This window comes from Mastomys coucha, unplaced genomic scaffold (genome assembly GCF_008632895.1).
Source record: "Mastomys coucha isolate ucsf_1 unplaced genomic scaffold, UCSF_Mcou_1 pScaffold22, whole genome shotgun sequence".
NCBI lineage: Eukaryota > Metazoa > Chordata > Mammalia > Rodentia > Muridae > Mastomys > Mastomys coucha.
Window position 1 is genome coordinate 249,011,415 of NW_022196905.1, and position 27,000 is coordinate 249,038,414.

Genomic DNA, 27,000 nt, shown 5'->3' on the forward strand with positions numbered 1-27,000 from the left:
AAAAAAAAAAAAAAAAAAAGACAAAAACCCATCAAAAACAACAACACCCCCCCTCCAAACAAAAAAGATACCCAAGCACTAACTTCTTCCAAAGGGAGTTAATGCAAACATATAATCTTTAGTGAAGAAAATGGACTACTTGAAGCTTGAATATATTTGGTTATTCTAGGGCTGGAGCCTAGGAATCCTAATCCCACTGAGAAGAGAAAGCACCAGTTAACCAGGAAATGGGGGAAGGGAGAATGTTGATATGGTCAGTCCTTGACCTATAGGACTTTTTCACTGTTTAAAAATGTTAGCAACACAGTGGTTACAAGCAATCTTACTAGAATTTGCTTTTCATAATGTTGTTTAATAAACAAACACTAATGAGTTTCTCAAGGTCCTAAGATCTGAGTTCTATAAAAAAGGCAATCTTAATAGCATCTCCTGTACAACCCCTTTACCAAAGGCCATCTATTTCCCATACCTTCACTCTACAGTATAAAACAACTTCTGAGTTGCCTACGTCAACAATACAGAACACTGTATACATACTGAATAAAGGTACATTTATTATTGCTTATTGCTTTTTATAAGTTTTTCCCCATTCTATTACCTGTATTTCTACATCACCTTTTGTGTGTCATTTTGTACCCAACCCAGAAATCAGCTAGACAAAGGACAGAACAACAGAGTAAGGCACTAAACTAGATCGGCAGCTATAGCTGCTTTCCCTGAGCCTTGTCAGAGCTCAATGTCACAGGACTAACCTACTTACTCCACACATATCAAGGACCATTTTTAGTTTGTATTACTCTAAAATTATTATTATTAGGACTACTTTAATCAGCATTCTTTATAGGAGGGGTGAAGATATATCATTGGTGTAGCCTACACAGGACTCTGACCCATTAGCAGGACATACAGTTTGGTGAGTTGTAATCAGTATTTTATAATAGAAATAATGGTATGAAATTGTTTCACACAGTAAGGGTTAAGTGCTGTTTAACAAAACTTACAGTTAATAATACACATATACAACATGGTGGCAGGAAGTAAGAATCAAAGAGCTTTCCCAACACACACTTCTAATGATAGATGATGGATAGATAGGTAGCCCATAAAGTAGATACATTAAGAGCAATGCTAGACCAGATACTTGGTTTTTGATTTTACTGTTAGCAAATGCTTTGGAGACATCATTTACAATGGCTTTACATGTCAAGCCCTGCTTGTTATCATAAACAACTTAAGGCCTGGTAACATGGCTCAGAGCATAAAAGGCACTAGCTGTTCAGGCCTCCTGGTGAGTCAAGTTCCACCCACAAGAGCCACATCAGGATGGATGGAGAGAACCAACTCCACATGCATGAGGTGGCACACATGCCTAAACATACATTATAACAAGTAAATATTTTAAAAAGGAAATTAGGATATGGTTGTCCCTAAATGGATTTCTAACAGCTCACAGAAAGACCTAAATTCATCTCAACATGATATCAAACTTAAAACTTTACTCCAGCTCTGAACTTTTGACTTGGAAATTTCTGACATGTAGTAAAAAAACTGTTTATTTTTATGAGAACACTACACCATCTCCCATGTTCCCATTTACTGAAACTTGGTACCTTCAAAGCTGAATAATACTAAATTACAGCCAACTAATAAAGGACTTTAACCAGTTACAATCTCCAGTGTCTTCCCTCACTTGAGAGAGGAAGGGAGTGTGTCTTTGGAAGAGAAATCACACAGGCTTTGCTTGTTTTACTTGTTTTTACCATGTTTACACCTTCCCTTTAGCCACAAGACCAGACTACTCAGATATAAAGGAATGTTCAATTAACAGCAGGTGCACTTTACCAACCACACTATAACAATCTACCATTGCCATTCCCCAGCAGTGAAGTCCTGAAACACATTTATAATTACTCTTAGGGAGATTACAGGCCTTAAAAGTTATAGGCCTTCAATACAAAAATCAAGCTTCAGGCACTGCTATTACTAGGAATTATAAATATTCACATTGCCTTTTTCTAGAGGCTGTAAGCCTTATAAAAAATAGTACTTTGTGTCTCAGTGAGGAATCTCTCAGAATACCTCTTTAGGGCCAAGTTCAGTGCACTTCATTTTCCTAATTGTGAGCACTATAGAACCAACCATGAGAGTGCTTTACTCTTCTTACCTTACTAAATTATCCTACAAATAGCCCTCTCCAAACAGTAACATAGGCCCCAGTGCAGATGACCAAGCCTCCTGTGTTTCATTCACACTTGATATTCAGAGTACCTGGCTCTCATCTTGCCTTAGTTTAATAAATTATGTACTCAAAGTGTTTTTTCCAGGACCTAATCTTTTTTTTTTTTTAGTCAGTACATATGGAATGGATAATTCCAAAGAAGAATGAAGCTGTGGTTTGCTAGTTACATGTCCTTTCAGTTTCATAAAAGCTAACTAGTTCTACTGTCCAGAGGCTAACTAGACCAGCTGATATGCTAGCAGAGTGTCACTATAGTGTACACTGACATCAACCTGCAAAGTTCCCTCTGAGAGACACCATTAGGGCAGTCTCAGTATTATTCTGTGAAGGTCATCCCTCTCCCTAGAAGATCCCACAGTAGACCCTAGCAGTAGGTACACACCTGTGATAATCAGCACCTTCACCAGCCACCTGTGGAAGAGAAAAAAAGGCTTGGTATTGGTAGTATGCATCACCAAGTACCAGCCAAGGTTAGTAGTTGCCTGAAGACGGAGGCACATGTGATAGAGGAATGCTCACTCAATAGGATTGTAGGGTATCTGGAAAGAAAATGACCAGAAAACCTAACATGTTTTTGTGGATAATTGACCAAAGTGCAGTAAAAAGTAAAACTGATCAAGAAACATTTGCTACCTAGATTTGATATTTAACAGAGAACAGTTCCACACTAGAAATAGCCTACCTATCGCTGAATGCTAGACCTTCCTTCACCTTAAAATAAGTCTGTTTCCTCTCCTACAGTCCCTCCTGGCAGCAGGTGTGTGCCTTTCACCACAGCAGTGCACACAGGGGTTGGATACCTGTCTTTTTTTTTTTTTAACTTTTATTTTTTGATGGTTCTATAGTATATGGCCCCAGTGGCCAAGTGCTCTACCACTGAGTTACTCCAGTCTCCATTATGTGACAAGTGCTCATGCGCAGAAATTCTGTGTTAATTACTCTAAATGGACAGCGGGCACTGAAATGAGAACAGGATGACAGCACACAAGACACCAATACTGTGAGCTCCCACCATAGAGTGAGTCAAATGAGCATTCAATTAGGATTCAGAAGACAAATTTCTGCCCCTATTATTTAGACGTATTAGCTTTAGAGTTACTACTTGAGATATTCCGCTTTCTTTATAAAAATGAGTAACTTCTAGCAAACCTAAATCTGCTCTAAAAATTTCAAAAACTATCTAAAAATCAGAAGCTGGGCAGGGTGACATGTGTCACAACTGCACTCAGAAAGTGTTAATACAAGGCCATCATGGACATACCAAGTTCTAGGCCAGCCTGAGCACAAAGCAAGACCTATCCTTAAAAACAATAGATCTCTCAAGCATCTTTCTAGTTTAACTAATCTAGGTAACATTTACTATAACTTTATTATCAAAGTCCACCAAAATTAAGATCAACATTAGCTAGCTTCTTATGTTGAAATTACATTCAATGTATAAATCTCTTCAAACCAAATATCCAATCACTTTTTCAGCTAAAGGGAGCCCACCAGTTTCCTGTTGAAGTTCCCCTTGCAACTCATTTGATTCCAACTAATGAGAACAAAATCCACAGAAAACTATGTGTAGTATGCTAGTGAATTCCCTCCTACACATTTCCCAGCCCCTCCAGCTCATTCCACTCAACTAGAACATCAAAACTCAGGCAGAATTACAGCTGTTTTCTAGCCAAAGCTTTGTGTGCTGGCCAGATCTCATTTTCTAGTTCCACATTCCTGAGAGAAAACTGCTCCAAAGTGAACCATGGGAAATACGACAAGTTCTATTGTTCCGGGACTGAAACGAGATGTGGAAAGATGTTCTTGCCACTGGAGTACCACACAAGCTCCAAGCCTTTCTATTTTAAGGTGAGGAGACTCAGCCCCTATCTCCTCCACAACTTCTTTTTTACTCACTCTAAAACTGACTCCACTCACTCAATCTATGCCTTTCTTAAGCATAAGCACAACTGACCTGATTAACAGGTTTTAAAATCTTGACTTTCATTGTGAATTTTAGCACAATGAAAACATAGTTCAAGTACAACGAGAAAACAACAATTTTCATTTAGAACGTACACAGATGAAAGCAGAGGTTTATAGATCACAGGCAGCTGAACAATTCTGAAATGTTTATGCTACTAACAGTCAATTTATACCCTCTCTATCCACTTTCAGAGAAAGAAGCGGTAAATGAAGGTACTCTGTTCAGGAGAAACCTCAAAAAATGTGGTGTTGTGCCCCAAGTTTGTGGGGCACTAGATGAAACAATACAGACGTTGTAGGAATGCAGTTTCTAAGTTTCATGGCAATGGCTCCCAGGCCCCATCTTGACTATAAGAAAAGGGACACTTACCTTCAATGTGCCGACGCACTGTCCAGACAGCATTGGGGTTACCAGGGAGCTCAGAAACAGCCATTTCCGACACCTAACAGGAGAGGAGGCAAGCAACAGATCCAGTGAACATGAAACTCTACAACTTCCATGCTAAGAGAGGTAGTAATACCCCAAAGGCAAAGGCCCCACACTGTACAATACAGAAAAGGAATTGGACCACTTAATGAAAAAGAACACAAAATTCAGATCAGAGGCACTGGCAGTCCCCATGACAGACTTCAGGAAAGTCATGGAACACACAGAAGGGTACAGGTTTTAAAACCTATACACTTTTTTTTTTTTTGGAATGCATATATCCTAAAAAAGGAAAAAAGACAAGCACCACTGGAAATGACAGATCTACAGCAGCATATTATTGTTTTCTCTAAATTCCACACACACAAAAAAGTGGCACATCCTTTCACAAATTTAAATGCCACACATGTTAGGAAGAATACTGCTATACTGCTTTACCCCTGGGCTGACAATCACCTTACAAGAAGCTCACAAAAATCAAACGGGGTTTTTTGTTGTTGCTTAACTACTCTGATATTCCTTTAAAAAAAAAATTTATTTAATTATTTTATGTATATGAATACACCATAGCTGTCTTCAGACACACCAGAAGAGGGCAACAGATCCCATTACAGATGGTTGGGAGCCACCATGTGGTTGCTGGGAATTGAACTCAGGATCTCTGGAAGAACAGGCAGAACCCTTACCCACTGAGCTGTCTCTCCAGCCCCCTTTGATATGCCTTAAGGACAGTCAGCAGTTGATTAGACACAATCTCTATATTTATTATCTTTGGAATTTTTCTGTTAGCTTAATTAATGCACAATATTATTTATATATTATAGAAAGAGCGAATAAACTCAAGGCACTATCATTTAGGGTTTCCAAATACACAGTAGAACACAAATACTTCACTAGTAAAACTTAATTGTCAAGTACGCCAAACAGAAAACTTTGTTTTTATTCAAATAGGACAGCAATCTAAGTAAGACACAGACATACAAGAAGAAACAAAGCAATAATCAACGATTTTGAATTATTTTCAAAATACAACAAGAGCTCTGCTTATAAAGTTGTAAGGGCAGAAGGCAAAGCTCTAAAAAGTAACCATGGCTGGGGCTGGTGAGATGGCCTAGTAGGTAAGAGCACCGACTACTGTTCCAAAGGTCCCTAGTTCAAATTCCAGCAACCACATGGTAGCTCACAACCTTCCGTAATGAGATTTGACTCCCTCTTCTAGTGCGTCTGAAGACAGCTACAGTGCACTACGCTGGAGCGAGAGGGCCAGAGCAAGGAGAGGTTCTGAGTTCAATTCCCAGCAGCCACATGATGGCTCACAGCCATCTGTACAGCTAGTGTACTCATACACATAAAATAATCAATAAAATAAATCTTAAAAAAAAAAAAGAAAGAAAAACAAACAAGGAAGGAGAGGGACCAGAAACTGAGAAAGGGGAAGACAGGAAGAAAGAAAAAGAGGAAAAGCAAACAGGCATACATGCTGGTTTTAAGTTTCATCAAGTACACTCAAAATTTAGTATGATGAATATTTTGGCAGTGATAGTATTTTCAGATTTCCAAAACAATATTTGCAAACATTTTCTTTTTCTTTTCTTTTTAAAGTTTTATTCATCTTATGTATGAGTATACTGTTGCTGTCTTCAGACATACTCATTACAGATTGTAATGAGCCACCATGTGGTTGCTGGCATTTGAACTCAGAACCTCTGGAAGAACAGTCAGTGCTCTTATCCACTGAGCCAACAAACACTTTCTATAAATTCACCTGCTTTTCAAAATAACACCTATTTGAACAAACTAGGCTTGAACTAAAAATTCCTCCTACCTCTGCCTAATGTGGCTCAAGTTACATACTTTATGTCCACTTTTTCAATTAAAGCATGCTATAACTTAAGCTATCTCAACCAGACAACAAATACCATCATTAACTGAAATTTACAGAACAAAAGCTTAAAAGCAGCTACTTAGTAAGCAGACTTAAAACCAAGGCCATCTCAGCTATATTTTCAACAAAAATTGAATAAAAACAGACAGTAGCTTTCCAATCACAAATGGTCTCAGGGAGCATTATTTACTCTTGAAGATGCCACAGGGAGTGAATCTGCTACCTTACTATTAAGATGCCGCAGGTGTGACTCTGAGCTACCACATTAAGCTACAGAGTAGGCAATCTAAACTCTATAAACTTTAAGGACAAGATACAGTGCATTTTTATTCATAGAAACAATAATTTATCTTTCATCTCCTCAAAGTAAGCCTGAATAGTCTTCTGTGCTGGGCTTCCTTTGACAATGAAAGAGAACCAAAAAATTCCCATCTTACCTCAAGTCCATGCCTTAAGACTCTCAGAGATGACCGGGGTCCCCTGCCACAGGCTACATACAGCTGTGGAGTGTCTTCATTGGCCAAATCAGCTATCTGCACAGACAACAAGAGAAAACTGTCTATTATACTACATTTTTAATTACAACTGTAAGAGGACAAACTGTTCTCTGATTTAAAGCTACATAAGGGCTACTAACTGGAAAAAGAGAAAAGGCCCCAGCGTTCCACATTTAAAAGAATCAAAAAAACAGACTAGAGAGATGGCTCAGAGATTAAGAGTAACCACCACTCTTCCAGAGGTCTTGAGTCAATTCCTAGCAACCACATAGTGGCTCACAACCATCTGTAATGAGATCCAATGGCCTCTTTTCGTGTGTCTGAAGACAGCTACAGTGCACTCATATAACATAAAAATAAATAAATCTTTAAAAAACAAACAAGACAAAAACAAAAACAAAAAAAAACGCACACCTTGCTGGCACTCCAGAAGTAGTACCAGCAGGAAGAGGCAGGAAGATCTGAGTTAGAGACAATCCTGATGTACATAGTTCCAAGAGAGCAAATGCTGCACACAGAAATCATGCTGAAAAACCAACCAACCAACCAACCAACCAACCAAAAACCCCAAAACACTTATGCAATTTACTCAGAAGTCAGAAAGAAACTTTTGACATTGTGTGAAATAAAATGTTGTTATAACCTGCACCCAAGATTAGTGTTTTCTTATATTTATAAGTACCAAGCTATACTGAATAATTATAACAATTACTAAGTATTCAGGCATTCTAAGAGTCATTTACTCTAAACAGTACTTCAAAAACCTATCAGCCCCATTGTAATTAGAGTATTACTAGTTACATACCCACATATGTGCATATGATGCAGTGAGCCAACTCCTAACTGTACCAGGAGTCTTGAACAATCAGCTATGCATGGCAGCTTACACCTCTAATCCCAGCAGTCAGGAAGCTGAGGCAGGAGGATAGTGAGTTCAAGACTAGATTTGAGCTATACAGAGTAAGACTGTCTTGTCTCATAAATTGATAGGTTTTAATCCCCGACCTTCTGTAACCCAGGTTTCCATAGCAATGACTTCATAAATAAGGTGTTTTCAGACTAAATTTCAGTTTGATGTCATTACATTTCAGATTTAATAGTGGGCTGGCATAGTATACAGGTGATTGAATAAAGCCACACCTGGCAAAATAGAATAGGAGAGAGGCTGTCCAGTTCATCCACCAGCACGAGATTTTTGAGTGGTCTCGGCTGAAAGAAGAATGTGTCTCCTTCTTCTAGAGGCATGGCAGACGAAAACTCAGGTTCTTCATCATCATCTCCAAGATGGGCAATCTGATATAAGTAACTGGAAAAAAGCATGAGGTTTACTTTGGCAGATTATGCAGAAACTATTTGAGCACAGATTTCAGTATGCTTGGAAATGGGATATGACAGCAGTTAGCTGTATAAACTTCAAAGGGAGAGATAAAACAAGGTACTTAGAACAAATGGCAGGTAGAGCAGTGTATGGGCTGGGAATAGCACAGTTGGAAGAGTGCTTGACACACAAGCATGGGGATCTACTATGCTCTGAGTCCCAGTACCCGTGTATATACCAGGATGCAGCAGTACTCATCCTAAGCCCAAGAGCTGGGGAGACAGTCCCAGATCCCTGGAGCTTACTGGCTAGCCAGTCTACACAGAAACAGTCCATTTCAGGTTCCTGTATGAGTCTGTCTCAGAAAATAAGGTGAAGAGACATTGAGAAAAACCTGACATTGATATCTGATCTACATACTTACCACACTTCCCCTGTATACAATCCATAACAAAATTCTAGAAACATCTACATTTTAATTATGAGAAAATTGAGCTCTGATCAGTAGTGATTTGCAGACATGTCAGTTGATAAATGGCAAGACCCTGTCATTTGTAAGTAGTTTGGAGTTGTGGATACTGGTCTTAAATTGGTCATTATTCCTTTCATATGGCAATGAAAATCCATCAGAGACTGTTAATACTGAGATACAGGAAATAATGTCATCAACATAATATCTATATTATCTTATCTATATTATCAATAAGATAATGTCCTATCTTGTTGAGATGACTATAAAAACTGTTTAGACTGGAACCACTGTAGGAAGTAAAACTAGAACTCTAACACTTGTCTAAAAGTAGTAGAAGAAAAATAAATTGAGATTTCACATGAGGCCCATTAACCAAAAATATTGAGCAAGGCACACTGGTGATAGAGGCAGGCAGTGTGGGTACTAAGGAACTTCAACTGTAGGTCTGTACAAGAGAGCACATGTAGAAAGAAACCTCTCTGGCTTTTACTGTTCTTTAGAAAATCATCTCTCTATGCAGCCCAAGCTGGCTTCAAACTTGAGATCCTCCTGCCTCAGCCCATGCCACCATATGTAAGAGCATTCAGGGTAATAATTGAAGCCACTACAGTAAAGGAAGCTAACAATGAAAATTAACACAAAAATCGGGGCTGGGGAGAAGGACTTAGGGTGGGGGTGGTATTTTAAAAGCACTTGCTGCTCTTGCAGAGGACCTGAGTTTGGTTCCCAGCATCCGTATCTTGACAGCTCACCACTGCAACTCTAGTTCTAGATGCCTCATCTGACTTTCTACATGTATGTGGTGCATGTACATGCACTCAGCACACATACATATAAAATAAAATTTTAAATAATTCTAAAACCCCATAAAAAGATAAAGCAGTCAAAGAAAAGGGAGGGAAGAATGAATACAAAGAGAAAATAAGGACAATACTTATTTTGAAAAACCTCAATTGTTCTGTGAAAAGCTCCCCAACTCTGAAACCACACCTCCCTTCTGCTATTTGTGATAAACTGGGGGTTACAGTGGTAAGCTAGGATAATAAAAGGATTACTCACTGATTTCCAAATTCTGACGCCACAAAAAGGAAACCTGTTTTAAGCACACACATAGCAGCAGCAACAGGCACAGTATCAAAATACTTGAGGCGGATCTCAGTTACCTGGAACACAAAGACAGGTATATAGGCAAGTGCAGCTCAGCCACAGAAGCGCACTCTCTTGTACATCACATAAGGACAAGTGAACAAAATTAAACACGCTCTACTGCTCTTTCTGCTTCAGTGTCAGTTACTTTAGACTGTCAGTTACTTTAGACTTGATAGAGAAAAATTAAACAGCTCAAGTATCTTTACAAGGTCAGATACTTGTTAACCAGAATGAGAAAATCCAAATCCAAATTCAAACCCAAAGATAACCAATTCCTAAAGTATCTAAGTTTCTACCTATTTTCCTTTCTTATTCAAAGTAGATTCTGTCTCACACCCCAGCCAGTTTTCCCCTCTTCCACTGCTCCCAGCTCACCCCAGCCCCCTCTCCCCCAGATTCACTCTCACTCTACTTCCTCTTCTGAAAAGTAATATAAGACAAAAGCCCTCCTTTTCACTTGTAGGGAATCAGTTGAACTTGCTCCGTATGTTAGCTCAGGAAAAAGTTATGATGTCTAGACGTTAGGATGTATAGATGCTAAGCATCTTTAAGAGCTAGGGAATGGTGGCATACACCTTTATCCCAGCACTCAGAGGCAGGGACAAGCACATCTCTGAATTCTATGTCATCCTAGTCTACAGAGCTAGGATTGCCAAGGCTATACAAAGAAACCCTGTCTCAAAAACAAAAAACAAAAAACCAGTAACAAAAAAAGTAAAGCAGCTTTGAAAATCTTACAAGCATAAATACCGGGTACTTTAGATAAAAGTTTTAAATTATGTTCAAATTAAAAATAAAAATAGACTACAGCAAATAGATACTCCCCCCAACCCCGAATCCAAAGTCCACTTACCATATCTTCATCCGTCTCCAAAGTGATCTTAAAGATATCTCCCTGCTCCGTTTGGGCCAAAAAGAAGAACATGGACTTGGTCTTATGGGTGGCGGAACAGACAAAAATCATCCCTCTTTCAGGGTCATCCAGGTCATTCTGCAAGACCAGAGACACAGTCAACACCTTACAGATAAGCAACTCAATATTCTGGAATTCATCCTTTACCAAAAGGAACTGTACAAACTAATCAAGGACTAACATACAAATAATGCCCACAATTTAGCTGCTAACAACTAAAACTTGCCCCCAGTAACCAAGAAATAGCTAATATTCCACCCTGCAGCCTGATCAGAATCAATAAGGCAAAAGTCATCTCCAGAGGAGAATGTCAGAGAAGAGACATGAATTAAATAGTCATCATTTCAGGCTGTTCTTAAAAATTTAAAAACAAGCCGGGCCGTGGTGGCGCACGCCTTTAGTCCCAGCACTTGGGAGGCAGAGGCAGGCTGATTTCTGAGTTCGAGGCCAGCCTGGTCTACAGAGTAAGAGTTCCAGGACAGCCAAGGCTACACAGAAAAACCCTGTCTCAAAAAAACAAAAATAAATAAATAAATAAATAAATAAATAAATAAATAAATCACACTCATCCACACGGCCATGGAACCACCAATCAACACCAGCTTGTGCAATACCAAGTTCCTGCTCCCCTAGAAGTAAGTCTGGTGCTCGGAGTTTTAATGTTTTTAACATTTTATAAAATATTTCTACAAGTAAACTCATTATGAGTTTTAATACCCTTTCACTGCTCCAAACCTAATACAAATTCCTGGCAATTAGATGCTTAGTAAATGTCTGATCAACAGGTTGAGTTCAATGTTTTTAACCAAGATTAAATTTTATAGTTTAACCTATAAGGTTTGACCCAGAGACAATATTAAAAATATGTAAGTTGAAGGAGCAACAATGTAAGAACTGACTAATAAGATCAGTAATGTATCCACAGAATGAACAGACTGCAAATATTTACAATCTAAAAAAAACCACATCAGTCTAAACCCTCGCAATGACCTGAATGAGAGGAACCACCTTAATAAAGTGATAACTTGCTTAATATGTAGAGTGATCACCCAGCACACACAAAGCCCCACACTCCAAAATATTAATCATTTCCCCTTTAAAAAATACCCAGTTTTAGAAAAACAGCATTTTTTTTCCCAAATAACTAAAACTTGGCAACAGACAAATTTAAGAGACTAAGCTGGTGAGATGGCTCAGCAGCTAACATTCTTGTCAAGGGTGACAAGCTGAGCTCATCCGAAGCTCCTCATGATGGAAAGACAAAACTGACTCCTGCAGCTTCTTCTCTGACCCCCATACACAAACCATGGCAAGTGTGCACACGCGCACACACACACACACACACACACACACACACACACACACAAAGGAATAAATGTAAAAGAGAGGAAGATACTATGGTGTAATCATTAAAAATAAAAACCTAATTCATTTCCTTAACAGTTGTGGCTCTATGACAAAGACTTTACCCGTCTCCTGGGAATTGGACATCGGATGTCTGGCTGGTCACCAAAGTTCTTGTAGGTGATATAATTCTCAGAGCAGATCAGCACTCCACTTGGACCATCTGACCCTCCAGGAACTGTGAGAAGGGAAAAAAAGCTTAAACTACCCTGAGCTGCTTTTCAGTTGTTCCTTCAGATGTCCACTTCTAATGCAAGTACTTGGAAAACAGGGGCGAGAGGATCAAAAGTCAAGTGGTCTTCAGTTATGGAGTGAGTTTGAGGCTAGTCTGAGCTATATGAGATCCTGTCTCTGAAAAAATTTTTTAAAAAGCCAAACATGATAGTTTGCATCTGTAACCTTGGCACTTGGGAGAATAGAGGATCAAGAGTTCAAGGCCACCTTTTGCTACATAGTAAATCCTGAAGCCAGCCTGAGGAATAGGAGAAATTTTCAAAAGGCAAAAACAGGGTCAGTTGGTAAAGTGCTTGCCATACAAGCATGAAGCCCATTTAAAAATTGTTAAGTGAAAGCACACCCTGAACCTTAGGGGTGGGGTGGGTATGTGGGGTGGGTGATATCCCTGAGGTTTGCTGCCAATGCTCATAAATGCTGAGCTGTATCTCCAGGTCCCTTCCTCAAATCTGATATTCACATAAGGCCATATAGTCTCATATAGTTTTATTCTTTTAAATCAGTAGCTTTAAATAAATAATTATTTTACTAGTCTCTAATGAAATGTTTTGGGATTTTCCCCCTTTTCTTTTGAGACAGGAGTCTCATGGATCCTCAAACTTAGTAAGATCCAACTGCTTCTGCTTCTCAAGACCTGTAACTCATTCTGGGACCGGCTGGCCTCCAGCTCAGAGGTCCCAGGCTGGAATTAAAGAGCATAGCACCTAGCTTTTTAAAAAAAAAAGTCACTTTACCATCCTTAACTGTGGGGAGCCGCAGCTGCCACCCTATACTGAACACGTGGTCTCTGGCCAGAGCAGAGAGCACTGATAATCAAGCCATTAGTTGGAGAAGCTGAGTGCCTCCAGCTTGTGATGCAAGCTGGTATGAATTTCCCGCAGCCTATTATGCTTTGCCAGGTAGCTGATGCTGATTGGGACTAGGAAAAGTATTTAACCTGCGAATGCTGGGGGTTGAGGGAGAGAGACTACTACTGAAGAGATTAGAGAGATTAAGAAAAAGAAGTAAAACTGAAGGTTCCTGAATAAAACCTGCTTGGAGAAGGGCTCGTGTTTGCCTCCTTATTTCCGCTGGACAGAAAGGTGGTTTAATGTTCCCCCCTTTTGTTTTAAATGAAACAGGCAAGAGTAGAGGTCTGATCTCTGGTGAATTAAGTGAGGACATTGTACAGGCTCTTCGCCAGTTGACTTTTACCTTACCTGGGAAACTTACCAGTCGTCTGCCCTGTCTGCAAGGAGTCCTGAGCCGTAGAAGATTTCCCCGATGAGTTCTTTCCCAGTCTCTCTCTCCCCATATGTCTCTCCCCATACGAACTTCTCCACTCCCTGTCCGGGCCACCAAATGTAAGCCGCCTTTCCGTCCAGCAGAAATAAGGAGGCAAACACAAGCCCTTCTCCAAGCAGGTTTTATTCAGGAAACTTCATTTTTACTTCTTCTTATTAATCTCTCGAATCTCTTCAGTAGTAGTCTCTCACTCATAGTATCTAGTAGTCTCTCTCCCTCAACCCCCAGCATTCGCAGGTTAAATACTTTTCCTAGTCCCAATCAGCATCAGCTATGTGGCAAAGCAAAATAGGCTGCGGGAAATTCATACCAGCTTACATCACAAACTGGAGGCACTCAGCTTCTCCAACTAATGGCTTGATTATCAATGCTCTCTGCTCTGACCAGAGACCACGTGTTCAATATAGGGTGGCAGCTGCGGCTCCCCACACTTAACCTCAAGAAAACCAGATACCTGGTATGGCAGCTAACATCTGTAATTCCAGCGCTAGAGACTAAGGCAAGAATGGCCTTCAGTTCAAGGTCAGTTTAGAATACCTAATGAGACTACAGAATGAGAACTTGTCTAAACAACAGAACAAAACCACTTAAGACATTAGGTTTACTACAATGAGATTATGGTCCAAATCCTATGTGGTAAGCACACACATGGTAGCTTATGATGGGCTGCATTCCAGTTCATAGGGAATCCAATGTTTTTTGCTCTCTACAGACATGCACACAAGCAGAACACCCAAATAAAGTAAGTTTTTCCCCCAAAAGGCACAAAGGAGCCCCGCAGAAAAGCACCTGTAATAAGGAAGTTGCCGTGCTCCTCCAGGGGCTCACTGTATTTCCGTACCACATGATTTAAACCAAGGTCCAACTCATAGAAAGTAAGCGTCTGCTGGGTATTGGCTGCTGCTTCCCCTGTTGGATCATTGTCTGCTTCCTGTAAGACAGTGCCACAAACTAATCATCAAGTTTTAGACTTGGATATCAGACTTTACATACAACGAAGTAAAGGCTCACAGACTGCAAATAGTTCGACAAAGTTTATGCTACCATGGTAGAACCACAAGGATCAAAATCTCTATTCTGGACCCAGGGATGGCATTACTAGAGAATACTGCCTTCTGTCCAAAGCAAAGACATTAAAAATTGCTTTGCCTTATACTACTTCCCTTAAACAAACAAACCCTGCCCCCAAATCCACATAGAACTCTACTTTTCTAATGCAGCTCCTCTTAATAAATATCTCAGTTCAGACCAGCCACTTAAGTCAGAACAAATAATACTACATAGTCAAGTGCAGCAAAGATTTTCAGTAAAGCATTCATATCGTGAAAAAGATCTGCTAGCAACTATTTTAAGATCTACATACACAATTAAGAAAACTATTTTAGGAAAAAACCTGAAATGACTATAACAGGAAAAAGAGGGGGAAAAGGGAGGGAAGAGGAGGGAGAGACCTTGGTACCTCATAATCCATTTCCAGACAAGCAAACATAGGATTTTCAAATCCCACATCTACTCCAACCACATGATACACTAGAGTGTTCGCTTTGTGGGCCTCCAGGGGTGATGAAATGGTAAGTCGGGCTGCAGCATCTCTGTTCAAGATATATACCAATTTTTGCTTCTCAATTGCACCTATTGAAGGAAATGAAACACCAGATTTCATGAAGACAGAACCCTAAATATTTATTCTCTTAAATAAGACAATTAACCATCTGTTGAAGGTGAGATAAACTGAGAAAAAGAAAGAAAACAAAAAAATTGTATGGCAGTTTTTATTTATTAACAATCACTAACTGGCACAAATACACTGCCCTCTCCTGTTAGTAGACAACAAAAATCATTATAACTCCTCCCCCTTTCTAACATCTTATATCTAATTCTTAAGAAATATTTAAGGTACACTGAGAGATGCAAAAATAATCAGCCTGTTAACTCCTCTTTGAATTAGGCCCAGTGGTTTTGTAACTGGTCAAAGGATGGCTTGCCCTCTAGAGGCCTGATCAGATACACAGAATCTCCAAGAATTCATCAGAGAAGAGACATGATTGTGAATCATCACTTCAGGCTGAAGAAAGCAACCAAACTACACAACCTTCACTGTAGTCTTTGCTGCAGATAAAATAAATTCTTTCAACTAAATAAACTAGTTTACCTTATGACTTTGTTTTAAAAGGAAACTTTTAGTTTCAAATTAGTAAATAAAAATGTAATGCCAAATGTTATCAATTAAGTGATAAACTGGCACATCGCCAACACCACAGCATGTCACACTACACTGAGCACACCTAAAAACCAGAGAAGCACCCAGAGCAAATAAAGTAAGACACTTACTAATCATAACAGCTCTCCCTTTGGGATCCACAGCTAAGAACTGGCCAGGAACAATACGACGACATCCGCTTTTGCCAAAAGTTTCTTGGTGAATTTTCTCAAACATATTCTTTGATGGCTGGTATTCCAAGATAACAATCCGGCCTGAGTCACTACCAACTACAATGTAGTCCTTGGTGCCACCTGTTAGCCTAAACGCCATAAGTGACCGGATAACACCAAATACTTCAACAGTGAGGAGGGTGTGTACTTTGCCAGTGTTAGGATCTGGGCGAAGTAACTCCAAAATCTTCCCACGGGAAACAACAATTTCCTGCTGTTTGGTTCCTAAGTCACCAAAATAAAGATGATAAACAGAATGAGCCTCCAAAATAACTAGGATGGATAGAAATGACAGTCAAGACAAATAGATTAAAATAAGTTGGAGAAATGTTTTTAATTCATTTATTCTATTTGAAAGGGTACTTTATCCAGAATTGACTAAAAGTTATCAAACAATCTTTTTATAAAGGGTTACAAAAGTTAAAAAAAAAAAAAAAACCTTAATTGTGCTAAGACTGGCCACCAATATACCCAACTGAGAAGCACCTATCACTGATAATTAGATGGCTGTGTATGGATCTGGATCCCAAGGCTTGCTTTGTAAGAACTCTACCCATGATGCTGATGCTAATGCTCTTAGCTCCACATATGGCTCCAAAAAAAAAAAAAAAAAAAAAAAAAAAAAAAAAAAAAAAAAAAGTAAAAATCTTTGTATATATGTGCATATCTGTGCACTGTGTAAGTGTGGATGAGCATGTGCCACAATCACACACGTGAAAGTCAGAGGACAATCTCAGGAGTTAGCCTTCACGTTCTACCTAGTATAAGACAGGGTCTCCTGTTAGCCACTGCATACACTGTGTAAGCTGGCCTGAAAGCTACCCTGCATAAGTGCTGGGGTTACAGACAGCTACTAAATTCATCTTTATGTAGGTTCTAGGGATCCAAACTCAAGTCCCTATACTAGTACAGCAAAACTATACAATGAGGATCTCTCCAGCCCATGGTTTTTCACTTTATGATGATGTTTTGCATGTGTAGACTATGTGATTGTAAGTTCTATGGTGCATGTGACCCAGAGGACAACTTTCAGAAGTCAGTTTTCTCCTACACTGGGCCCTAATAATCAAAATCTGGCTGTCAGGCTTCAGCAACAAGTGCTTTTCTTGGATCTTGTTAGTCCTATTTTTTTTTTAAAGATTTATTTATTATTATAAATGAGTACACTGTAGTTGTCTTTGGACCACCAGAAGAGGGCATCAGATTTCATTACGGGTGGTTGAAAGCCACCATGTGGTTGCTGGGTTTTGAACTCACGACCTTCGGAAGAGCAGTGAGTGCCCTTGCCCGCTAAGCCATCTCACCGGCCCCCCTATTTTTTTTTTAAGACTATGTATCTTAGCTGGGCACTGGTGGTATACACCTTTAATCCCAGCATTCCAAGCAGAGGTGATAAGATTTCTGTGAGTTTGAGGCTGGCCTGATCTACACAGCCAGTACCAGGAAAGTCAGGGCTACAGAGAAAATCCTGTCTTGAAAAACAAAACAAAACAATGCATCTTAGGCTAGCCTCAGGCTCAGGCTGGCCAGAACTCATGCTCATAGTAGTAGTAGCTCAGCCTCCTGAGCGCTAGGGTTACAAGCATCAACTATGGCATCCATATTCTTTTTATCAAGTTTTATGTCAAACTCTGGGGCTGGCGAGATGGCTCAATGGGTAAGAGCACCACCTGCTCTTCCAAAGGTCTTGAGTTCAAATCCCAGCAACCACATGGTGGCTCACAACCACCTGTAATGAGTTCTGCTGCCCTCTTCTGGCGCATCTGAAGGCAGCGACAGTGTACTTTATAACAATAAATCTTTGACCCACAAACCACAAGAAACTCAAGAAGGAAGACCAAAATGTTGACATTTCATTCCTTCTTAAAAGGGGGAACAAAATACCCACAGAAGGAGTTGCAGAGCCTAACTATAGAGCAGAGACTGAAGGAAGGATAAGCCAGCCTAATATAGCTATCTCCTGAGAGGCTCTGACAGTACCCAACACAGATGTAGAGGCTCACAGCCATCCATTGAACTGAGTACACAGTCCCCTATGAAGGAGTTAGAGAAGGACCAAGAAGCTGAAGGGTTTGCAGCCCCTTAGGACGAACAATATGAACTAACTAGTACCTTCAGAGCTACCACGGACTCAACCACCAACCAAGGACTATACATGGTGGGACTGACTCTTTTGGCAGCATGTGTATAGTAGAGGATTGCAAAGTCAATCATAAATGGGAGGAGAGGACCTCGGCCCTGTGAAGGTTCTGTGCCCCAGTGTAGGGGAATGCCAGGGCCAATAAGTAGGAGAGGGTGGGGTGGCAAGCAGGGGGAGGGGGAAGGCAACAGGGGTTTGTTCTTGTTGTTTTTGTTTGTTTGTTTGTTTTTTGGAGGGGAAACTGGAAAAGGAGAAATCATATGACATGTAAATAAGGAAAATATCTAATAAAAAAAAAACCACACAAACAATAAATGTCTGGCTGGGCAGTGGTGGCGCACACCTTTGATCCCAGCGTTTGGGAGGCAGAGGCAGGCGGATTTGAGTTCAAGGCCAGCTTGGTCTACAGAATCAGTTCCAGGACAGCCAGAGCTCTACAGAGAAACCCTGTCTCGAAAAACCAAACCAAACCAATAAATAAATAAATAAATAAATAAATAAAATAAAATAAATCTTTGGGCAGGAGTGAGTGGGAATTGACAGGAGGGAGCAGAGGTCCTAAAATTCAATTCCCAACAAACACATGAGGGCTGACAATCATCTATACAGCTACAATGTACTCATATACATAAAATAATTTTTTTTTTAAAAGAACCAACTCTGGGACGCTAAGGGAGGAGGACCATTAGGTGAGGCCATTTTGGGCTAAAGTGTAATTACCATAACTTACAAATCTCATGTCTCACACAATTTGGGAAGATATGCTCCAGAAACTGAGTGACAGATAATACAGTTATTTAACACAAACCCCACACCAACATTTGTTTTCTGGTAAATGGGAAACATTTCAACAAAAGATAAGCAAAATATATAGTAATTTACTTCCATTCACAAAAATAATGCCTATAGCACTTACCAGAGAAGTTGCCATGGATGGCAAAGCTGATGCCAGTGGCCCTCTGTAAGGTCAAGTTGTACAGAAACATGGTGACAAGCAAAGCTGTGACACTCAGTCAAATCTTGGTTATAGCAACAGTTTCAAGTGAAAGCAGACTACAAACAAAAAAACCAGAAGAATTGTTTTTAAAAGGAACTCTCTATGGGAACTTCTTACTGAAAACAGAACAGGCAAAGTTAAGTGTGATTTTTCCATGTGCTTCCAAAGCATGCATGAGGGCTTGGGTTCAGGGAAAAAAAATACAACACCATTTATACAGTTAGGTATAACTCTAGGATACTACATCCTTTGCTTTTCATTTCACGTGAATTCTATAAAAGTCTGCATATTGGCATAAGCACTCAAGAGATTGTAGCAGGAAGATATCTGCAAGTTAAGACCAGTATAAGCTGCACAGTGAATTCCAGAATGAACAATACAGAAGTTTTTTTTTTTTCTCTCGTGTAGTTCTGACTATCCTGGAACTCAGAGATCCTCCTGCCTCTGCCTCCCAGGCACTGGGATTAAAGGTATGTGCCACTAAACCCAGCAAAAGCCATTTTAGGAATTAAAAAAAAAAAAAAAGACAGGCATCATGGCTCTCTTCAGTAATCCTAGTACTAGGAGGATCACTACAAATTCAGTGCCAGCCTAAGCCACATACTCAGTTCCAGCCTATGATACAGAGTGAGACCCTGTCTCAAAAACCAAAACCAAACTTCTTATGGTCAAGGAAACCTATGCTCAAAAATTATATCCATCGTTCAACATATAGCAAGTGCTGAAATGCCAGAAACTACAACTTGTTCAATTAATGCAACATGCCTTTTGTCATTTTTTGCCAAATGAAACTCTAAGGTTAACTGTGGTTCAAGGGGCTACACAGTCACATCATTTAAGACTCTAAGAACCTCAGATCTATTTCCCAGGGATCTCATTCTCTCTCTAGGATTGTAAATGTTACCAAACTTAATCTTTCCATATGCTTATATATGTGCATATTCAAGAACATACATTTAACCAAAGGATGAATTTTTTGAGAAACCAATAACAAGACGGTTTTCTGCTACAAATACAGAGAATCTTACTCAATGCCTACACTATCATTCAATTGGCCAAACTTTCAACACTACATATAAGTGAATGAGTTATACATCTAAGACTTAATCCTAAAATACCTAATAAGCTAATATCTCTAAGGCTTATTCTTAAAAGTAGAACTGCTGGCACTGGCAGTTTGAGGGATTTAAAATTTAAAACTTTTTAAGTTTTTATATTCCCAAACTAACTTTTAGAGGACCTCACAATGTACAAGACTGTCATGGATGAGTTCCAATTGCACAATAAGCAGCCAAAGTGATGTGATGACTTCGGACATTTGTTTTAACGGGGTAAAAAAAGGTACCTTGGTCCAGTTTTCACTTTTGTCTCATAAGGCTCTATGTAGAGAATTTCGTGTTTGAGGCGATGAGAATGAAACCCACGGCCTTGTGCAAGTACCATTAGGTATGGATGGAGGATTAAAATAAGCACCCACTGAACACTAAAACAAACGGATTTCCTCGAATATTGAAGAGGTGCTTCCTGGAGGAATATCCGGTATCAGGTAACTTGAACCGCCAAAACTTGGAAAGCTCTCCTCCCCGCCTCTGCCTGTGATTTCTCCGGTTCCAACATCACCTCCTTTTTATCTTGCACAATCTTCAAATAGGTACTAGTAGCCTTCATGTTTTTTTTTTCTTTTACAGTAAAAAGAGGTTTAGAGGAGAAACAACATTTTGCCCAACTACCAAAGCACAAATCCAAACCAGTTTCCCGGCTCCAGGACTGTTCCTGCTATTTACACCTTCTGAACGAGCTGGGTTTTTACACCTTGCTTACACTGCAGCCTCGGTGGGACCCCCCCCACTTCCGAGATTACTTCAACTTCCCCGCGTGGTGGAAACATACGAGTATGCCACCACGTCAGGCTTGCAAGCCTTATATTAAAGGCCTCGTCCCCGCTCTGAAATGCCCACGAGGCCATTGGCGGACTGCAAGCATTTTCCTAACCTCACGCCTACCGAACCTCTCGGGCCTAAAACTGCCTCTGCGGCTCCCGCCAAGGTGCCGGGCAGCTCTCCTATGACCGCTCTCCACTTCCTCCGCGACGGAGAAGCTGTGAAGCCACTTCTTTACCCTGCTGCAAGAAGGATGGCTTCGGTACCCGACGGATGCTGAATTCTTTCAAGGCCTAAGCCACCGCCACAGCCAACCCGCCGGCGTCCGCCATTAGCCTTCAAGACGGGCCTTCGGGTGCCGCGCGACGGGAAAAAGGTATCCAGCCCCCGCCTGAGAAATATATGTCATTTTAAATGCTTTCATCTTGCTCCTGCAGTCTTCTAAGTTATCTAAAATTTATACTTTACGGCAAGTTTTTGTAAAATAGAAGGTTAGTTTTAAAAATAGATTTCTAATGTTTTTGATCGGGCATTTCTGTGGACAGCCCCAAAGGTCGCCGCGCCAACGCGGAGGGGACCTCGCGAGCCCGGAAGCGCCTAGTGGGAACCAAGATGGCGGATGTGGAATCTCCTCTGAAGTTGTCAGGAGCGCCTCCGCCACCTGAGGGGGTGGGAGGAGGTCACTGCTCCGAAATCTCCACCGAGCTCATTCGCTCTCTGACAGAGCTGCAGGAGCTGGAAGCTGTGTACGAACGACTCTGTGGCGAGGAGGTGAGGAGCTGATCCGCCTTTTTCCTGGAGGATGCAGTGGCAGAGGACATCACAGGCGTCGGTCTCTTTACCAGGGATAAACTAAAAAAACACCTTCCCAAGGCGCTTTAATGTAGTTGGGCATTTGGGCATTTGGGCACACCTGTCAGTTCTACTCACTCAAACTTATTGACCTGTTACCTGGACTACTTCCTTGGTTTGCCTCCGTATTGATTTCCCTGACGAGTAAAACTGGAAGCGGTGCATGTATACACGTATAATTTTTTATATGTATACATACATATGTATATACCGAATTGTTTTGATTTCAGAATAAAAATTGCTTTGGCTTGGGAAGTGAAAAAGTTATGAATGTTTCTTCTCGACTCATTTAAAGGAGACGTTACTTCAAGTTAGCTTGAAGTTCTAAGACTTTTCTCTTGGAGGAAATGATTATGTGTGTAATTTTAGCGTTTCAGTGAAGTGTAGGAGTTTGGACATTTTCTTATTTTGAGACGGCCTCTGTGTTGCCCATATTGTCTTCAAATTCGCTACCTTCCTAGAACCTCCCCCCAAAGCTACTGGCATTATAGGTGAGCTCACAACTTGCTAGAAGGCTGAAAGCTCCCTGTTAGAAGTTTGAATTTTTAAGACTAAGTCGCAGCTGTCTGGACTCAGACAAGTCATTTCATCTCTTGTACCTTGGATGTATTGTCAAGTAACAGGTGTGGACAGGATTTTAATTCATTTCCATTGATAGCATGCTATATCTCTTTATACCTTTGTTACATTTCCACAGCAATTTGGTGCTGTCAGTTCATTTTCCAGTGTGGATGGATGGATTCCTTGTTAGTCAGAAGATGTAAACTCTGACCTAAAAGTTTGGCAGCTGTTTTTCCCCAGTGAACTGTTTTTTTCTTTTTAGACAGGATCTAACTATCTAGCCCTACCTGACCTGCAACTCACTATGTAGATCAGGTTTGCAGTGAACTCAGTAATCTGCCTACTGCTGTCACTCAAGTGCTGGGATTAATGTCATGCTGCTCTCAAAGCACTTTTTTTTAAAGATTTTATTTATTTTTATGTACATGAGTACACACTGTAGCTGTACAGATAGTTGTGAGCCTTCTTCTGGTTGTTAGGAATTGGATTTAGGACCTCTGCTTGCTCCGGTCAGCCCTGCTCTCTCAGTCCCTGCTCTTGTCCCAAAGATTTATTTATTACTATAAATAAGAACACTGTAGCTATCTTCAGATGCACCAGAAGAGGGAATTGAATTTTAGGACTTCTGTTCCCTCCTGTCAACCCCCACCTACTCCGGCCCAAAGATTTATTGTTTTACATAAGTACACTGTAGCTGCCTTCAGATGCACCAGAAGAGGGCAGCAGAACTCATTACAGGTGGTTGTGAGCCACCATGTGGTTGCTGGGATTTGAACTCAGGACCTTTGGAAGAGCAGTCGGTGCTCCTACCAACTGAGCCATCTCACCAGCCCTCAAAGCACTTTTAATAGAGGAAGCATTACTACCTTTGAATGTTTTCAAATATTGCCTTGCATCCGCTCTAGCAGTTCCTGCACAAAAAGTAGTTTAAAGTTGAGTGCTCTTGACTTAACATTCCTAAATTTATATTCATTGTATCAATTAATACATTAGGGAAATTTTTGAGATCTTATAAAATGTAGTAGTGTTGCCTCTGTATTTGTATTTGTATTTGATGACGACTGGAAATTTTCCTCTGCATCTTTCTTAGACTACCTTTATTAAACTATGTAGCTAATACTGCTGAACTGTTACAGTATACTGTGTTATGCACTTTTATTATCTTGTTTCATTTGCACAGGAATCCTATAAGGTACATAATGAAATCCGATAAGGGTATATAGTCCTCCCTATGTACCCTACTTTGTAGGAAAAAAGAAATAGAAATTGAGCTAAATATTCTGTATATCTGTAATCCCAGCATGCAAGAGCCTGAGGCAAGAGAATCTCAAGGTCATGAACTACACAAAAACCCTGTCTCAAAGGTACATAAATTGAGGTGGCACAATAAATGGCTCCACTGGCATAGAAATATACCCCCTCTGAATACTAAGTATGCAGAAAGAAGGGATTTAAAACAAAACTTATGGTCTCTTTGAAAATGTCATTTCTTTAGCTACTATATTTTATTTTGTTCCTTTTAAAAATTATGTGTATGAGGAAGCAAGTGTGTCATAGCACAAGTGTAGAAGTCAGGGGACATGCCGGGCATTGGTGGCACATGCCTTTAATTCCAGCTCTTGGGAGGGAGAGGCAAGCAGATTTCTGAGTTTGAGGCCAGCCTGGTCTACAGAGTGAGTTCCAGGTCAGCCAGGGTTACACAGAGAAACCCTGTCTCAAAGAGAGAGGGAGAGGGAGGGGTCAGGGGACAACTTTCAATTAGTCTCTTCTGCTACCGTGTAATGCTGAGGATCAAATTCTAATCATCAGACGTGGAGGTAGGAGGCTTCTCCAATCCTTGTTTTGATTCTGAGACAGGATCTCAAATTGGCTACATAGTCAAAGCTAGCATTCACTTCTGATCCTCCTGCCTGTCTCCTGAGTGCTGGGATAACAAGGGAACATCACACATCTGGATTAGCCACTAAATTTTAGAGCCTCTTTTTTTTTAAACACTCTACAAATAGTATTGAATAAATATTTATTGTTCCCATTGTATTATTCATCTGCTAGATGGAATAAGACATACTCAAAATAAACAAAGTGGAGGGCACATGCACAATTCTAGCACTTGGGAAGAAAGGAAGAACATGAATTCAAGGTCAGCCCATGTTTCAGAAGAAGTGAGAAACCATCCTCTGTTACATGAGAATTTGTATCAAAACAAGCATGAGAAAGATTATGCAGCCAATTATTTAGTCCAACAACACAAACCAAAGTAATATTGAAGTCCAAAGGGACTATGGTGGGAGGAAAAAAAAATTGAATTGAAATTCACCTTTTAGCCAGGTTGAATTACATAAATGTATTTGTTACGGGTTTGTTTGTTGTTTTGAGACAGGGTCTCTATGTAGTACTTGCTGTCCTAAATATGTATGCAAGACGGGCTTCAAACACAGAGATCCAGATTCCTCTGTCTCCTAATGCTGGCATGAAAGATATATGTTGTTATGAAAGGCTGGAGAATCTTAGAATGTATAATGTGTAACTTTTACCCAAAAGGGGGCATGGAAAACCTCTGCCACAAGCCAAAAAGGTGGAGTAGCTAGTTCCAGGAATTTGGCTAACTCAGAGCCTCAGGGCTCTGGTTCCCGATACCTGCCCCTCCTGGCTGATCCACAATGAGGGCGGAACTAGGAATGAAGGTCTGCTGGTTTATGAGACTCTCCACCCTGTGGACCAGTAGATGAAGATTACATTCCTAGAATGAATATGTTTCCCTCCCTAACTGAATACCTTGGGTTGGGTCCCTCTGAATGTTTCCTTGGTAACCCTCTCTCTGCCCCCAGCTTGTGGATGTTCCCTTAAATACCCCACACTTCTTGTGTTCGGTGTCGAACTCTGGCCAGCATGGTCACGAGATCGACCCCAGGGTTGAACTCCTCTGGCCAGCATGGTCACGAGATCGACCCCGGTACCGGTATCCCCAATAAACCTCATGTAATTGCAGCAAGTTTGGTCTCTCGTGAGTCATTGGGTGGTCGCGTCATCCCGAGACTTGAGTAAGGATCTCCCCAGTTCTGGGGGTCTTTCAGTTACACCTGGCTTAATTCAGTTAAGTCTTAAAGTTCTTTCTACCTCGGGGTAGAGATAGAGTTTAATATTTAAACACTTGCCTAGCATGTACAAGATCATGAGTTCAGTCCTCTAGTAACTTAAAAAGAAAATTGCTTATATCCCCTCTGATGGTGTGTGTTTCAGAAAGTGGTGGAGAGAGAGCTGGATGCTCTTTTGGAACAGCAAAACACCATTGAAAGTAAGATGGTCACGCTCCACAGGATGGGGTGAGTATGAAGCACAGCAAAAGTTGTGTATTCCAGTGGGACCACAGGACAAAATTAGCCTTCCTAGCCCAATAGTCCAATCTCTTGGGAAGCTAATATGGGAAGCTTGCTGCAAGTTCGAGGCCAGCCTGGGCTAGAGAGCAAGGCCCTGTCTCAAGAAAGGGGAAAAAAAATGATTCTTTTTCCTAACATTGTTTTACTACCTGATATGCATTTAAAATTGAATGGAACAATAGCTAAAAGTAAGCACCTAAGGTTATACATTTTGATAGTTATCAACAAGTCCTTGGAACTGTGCAGGACGACAGCTCAGATCTGTAATCAACCATCTAGGAGGTAGAGGTAAATTATCAGGAGTTCAAGGCCAGCCTGGAACACATGAGATCCTATCTAAAAAAGGAAAAAAAGTCTTTGGCTTTAGACACCAACCAGGCATGGTACTACACAACTTAGGAAGTAGGGACAGGTGGATGTGGGGCTCAAGGCCAACAGCAGCCACATAGTGAGCTAAGAAGCTACTTCTAGTCTTCTCAGAAAACAAAACAAAAATAATCTCCTTGACCCACATGGAATCTTAAGAGAAATGTAAATTGTGGCCAGGCAGTGCTGGCGCAGCAGGCCTTTAATCCTAGCACTGGGGAGGCAGAGGCAGGTGAATCTCTGAGTCTGAGGCCAATGTAGACTACAGAGTGAGTTCCAGGACAACAGCCAGGGTGACACAGAAACCCTATCTCAAAACAACAACAACAACAACAACAAAATATATATATATTTCCATATATATATATGGAAAAGAAATGCAAATTCTGAAATCCCCACTGTAAATTTCCTGAATTACAGACTTTGTTGTTGAGGCCCAGAAAAATGTATTTTAGTAAGTCTTCCAGGTGTTTCTGAATTGCAGCTTAAGTTTAAGAACTACTGCTTTTATCAATTTTGTATTTACTGAGCATTGTAATATATGCCTATAATCTAAGCATTCAGGAAGCTGAACTAGGAGGATCTGATGTCAGATTGAGGCCAGCTT

At 40.4% G+C, this 27,000-nt stretch overlaps 2 protein-coding genes and 2 non-coding genes across 4 annotated transcripts in view; 1 reads left to right on the forward strand and 3 right to left on the reverse strand.

Moving 5' to 3' along the window:
* Sf3b3 (splicing factor 3b subunit 3) overlaps positions 1-21,617 on the reverse strand; it is a 37,980-nt gene extending 16,363 nt beyond the window's left edge. Inside the window, exons 1-11 of the mRNA XM_031341438.1 lie at positions 21,476-21,617; positions 19,277-19,413; positions 16,119-16,445; positions 15,247-15,419; positions 14,577-14,718; positions 12,335-12,447; positions 10,806-10,943; positions 9,863-9,966; positions 8,154-8,319; positions 6,954-7,049; positions 4,575-4,647 (exon numbers count right to left, since the gene is read on the reverse strand). Coding sequence (XP_031197298.1) covers positions 4,575-4,647; positions 6,954-7,049; positions 8,154-8,319; positions 9,863-9,966; positions 10,806-10,943; positions 12,335-12,447; positions 14,577-14,718; positions 15,247-15,419; positions 16,119-16,445; positions 19,277-19,346 — 1,402 coding nt within the window. The 5' untranslated portion in view covers positions 19,347-19,413; positions 21,476-21,617. The remainder of the gene's footprint in view (positions 1-4,574; positions 4,648-6,953; positions 7,050-8,153; positions 8,320-9,862; positions 9,967-10,805; positions 10,944-12,334; positions 12,448-14,576; positions 14,719-15,246; positions 15,420-16,118; positions 16,446-19,276; positions 19,414-21,475) is intronic.
* On the reverse strand, positions 11,128-11,217 carry LOC116071864. The gene has a single exon (XR_004111211.1). It is a non-coding gene; the product is annotated as a small nucleolar RNA SNORD111 (small nucleolar RNA).
* LOC116071865 lies at positions 15,780-15,855 on the reverse strand. The gene has a single exon (XR_004111212.1). It is a non-coding gene; the product is annotated as a small nucleolar RNA SNORD111 (small nucleolar RNA).
* A 191-nt stretch (positions 21,618-21,808) lies between the features above and the next one.
* The window catches only part of Cog4 (component of oligomeric golgi complex 4), a 38,625-nt gene continuing 33,433 nt past the window's right edge, over positions 21,809-27,000 (forward strand). The window contains exons 1-2 of the mRNA XM_031341443.1: positions 21,809-22,008; positions 25,891-25,973. Coding sequence (XP_031197303.1) covers positions 21,850-22,008; positions 25,891-25,973 — 242 coding nt within the window. The 5' untranslated portion in view covers positions 21,809-21,849. The remainder of the gene's footprint in view (positions 22,009-25,890; positions 25,974-27,000) is intronic.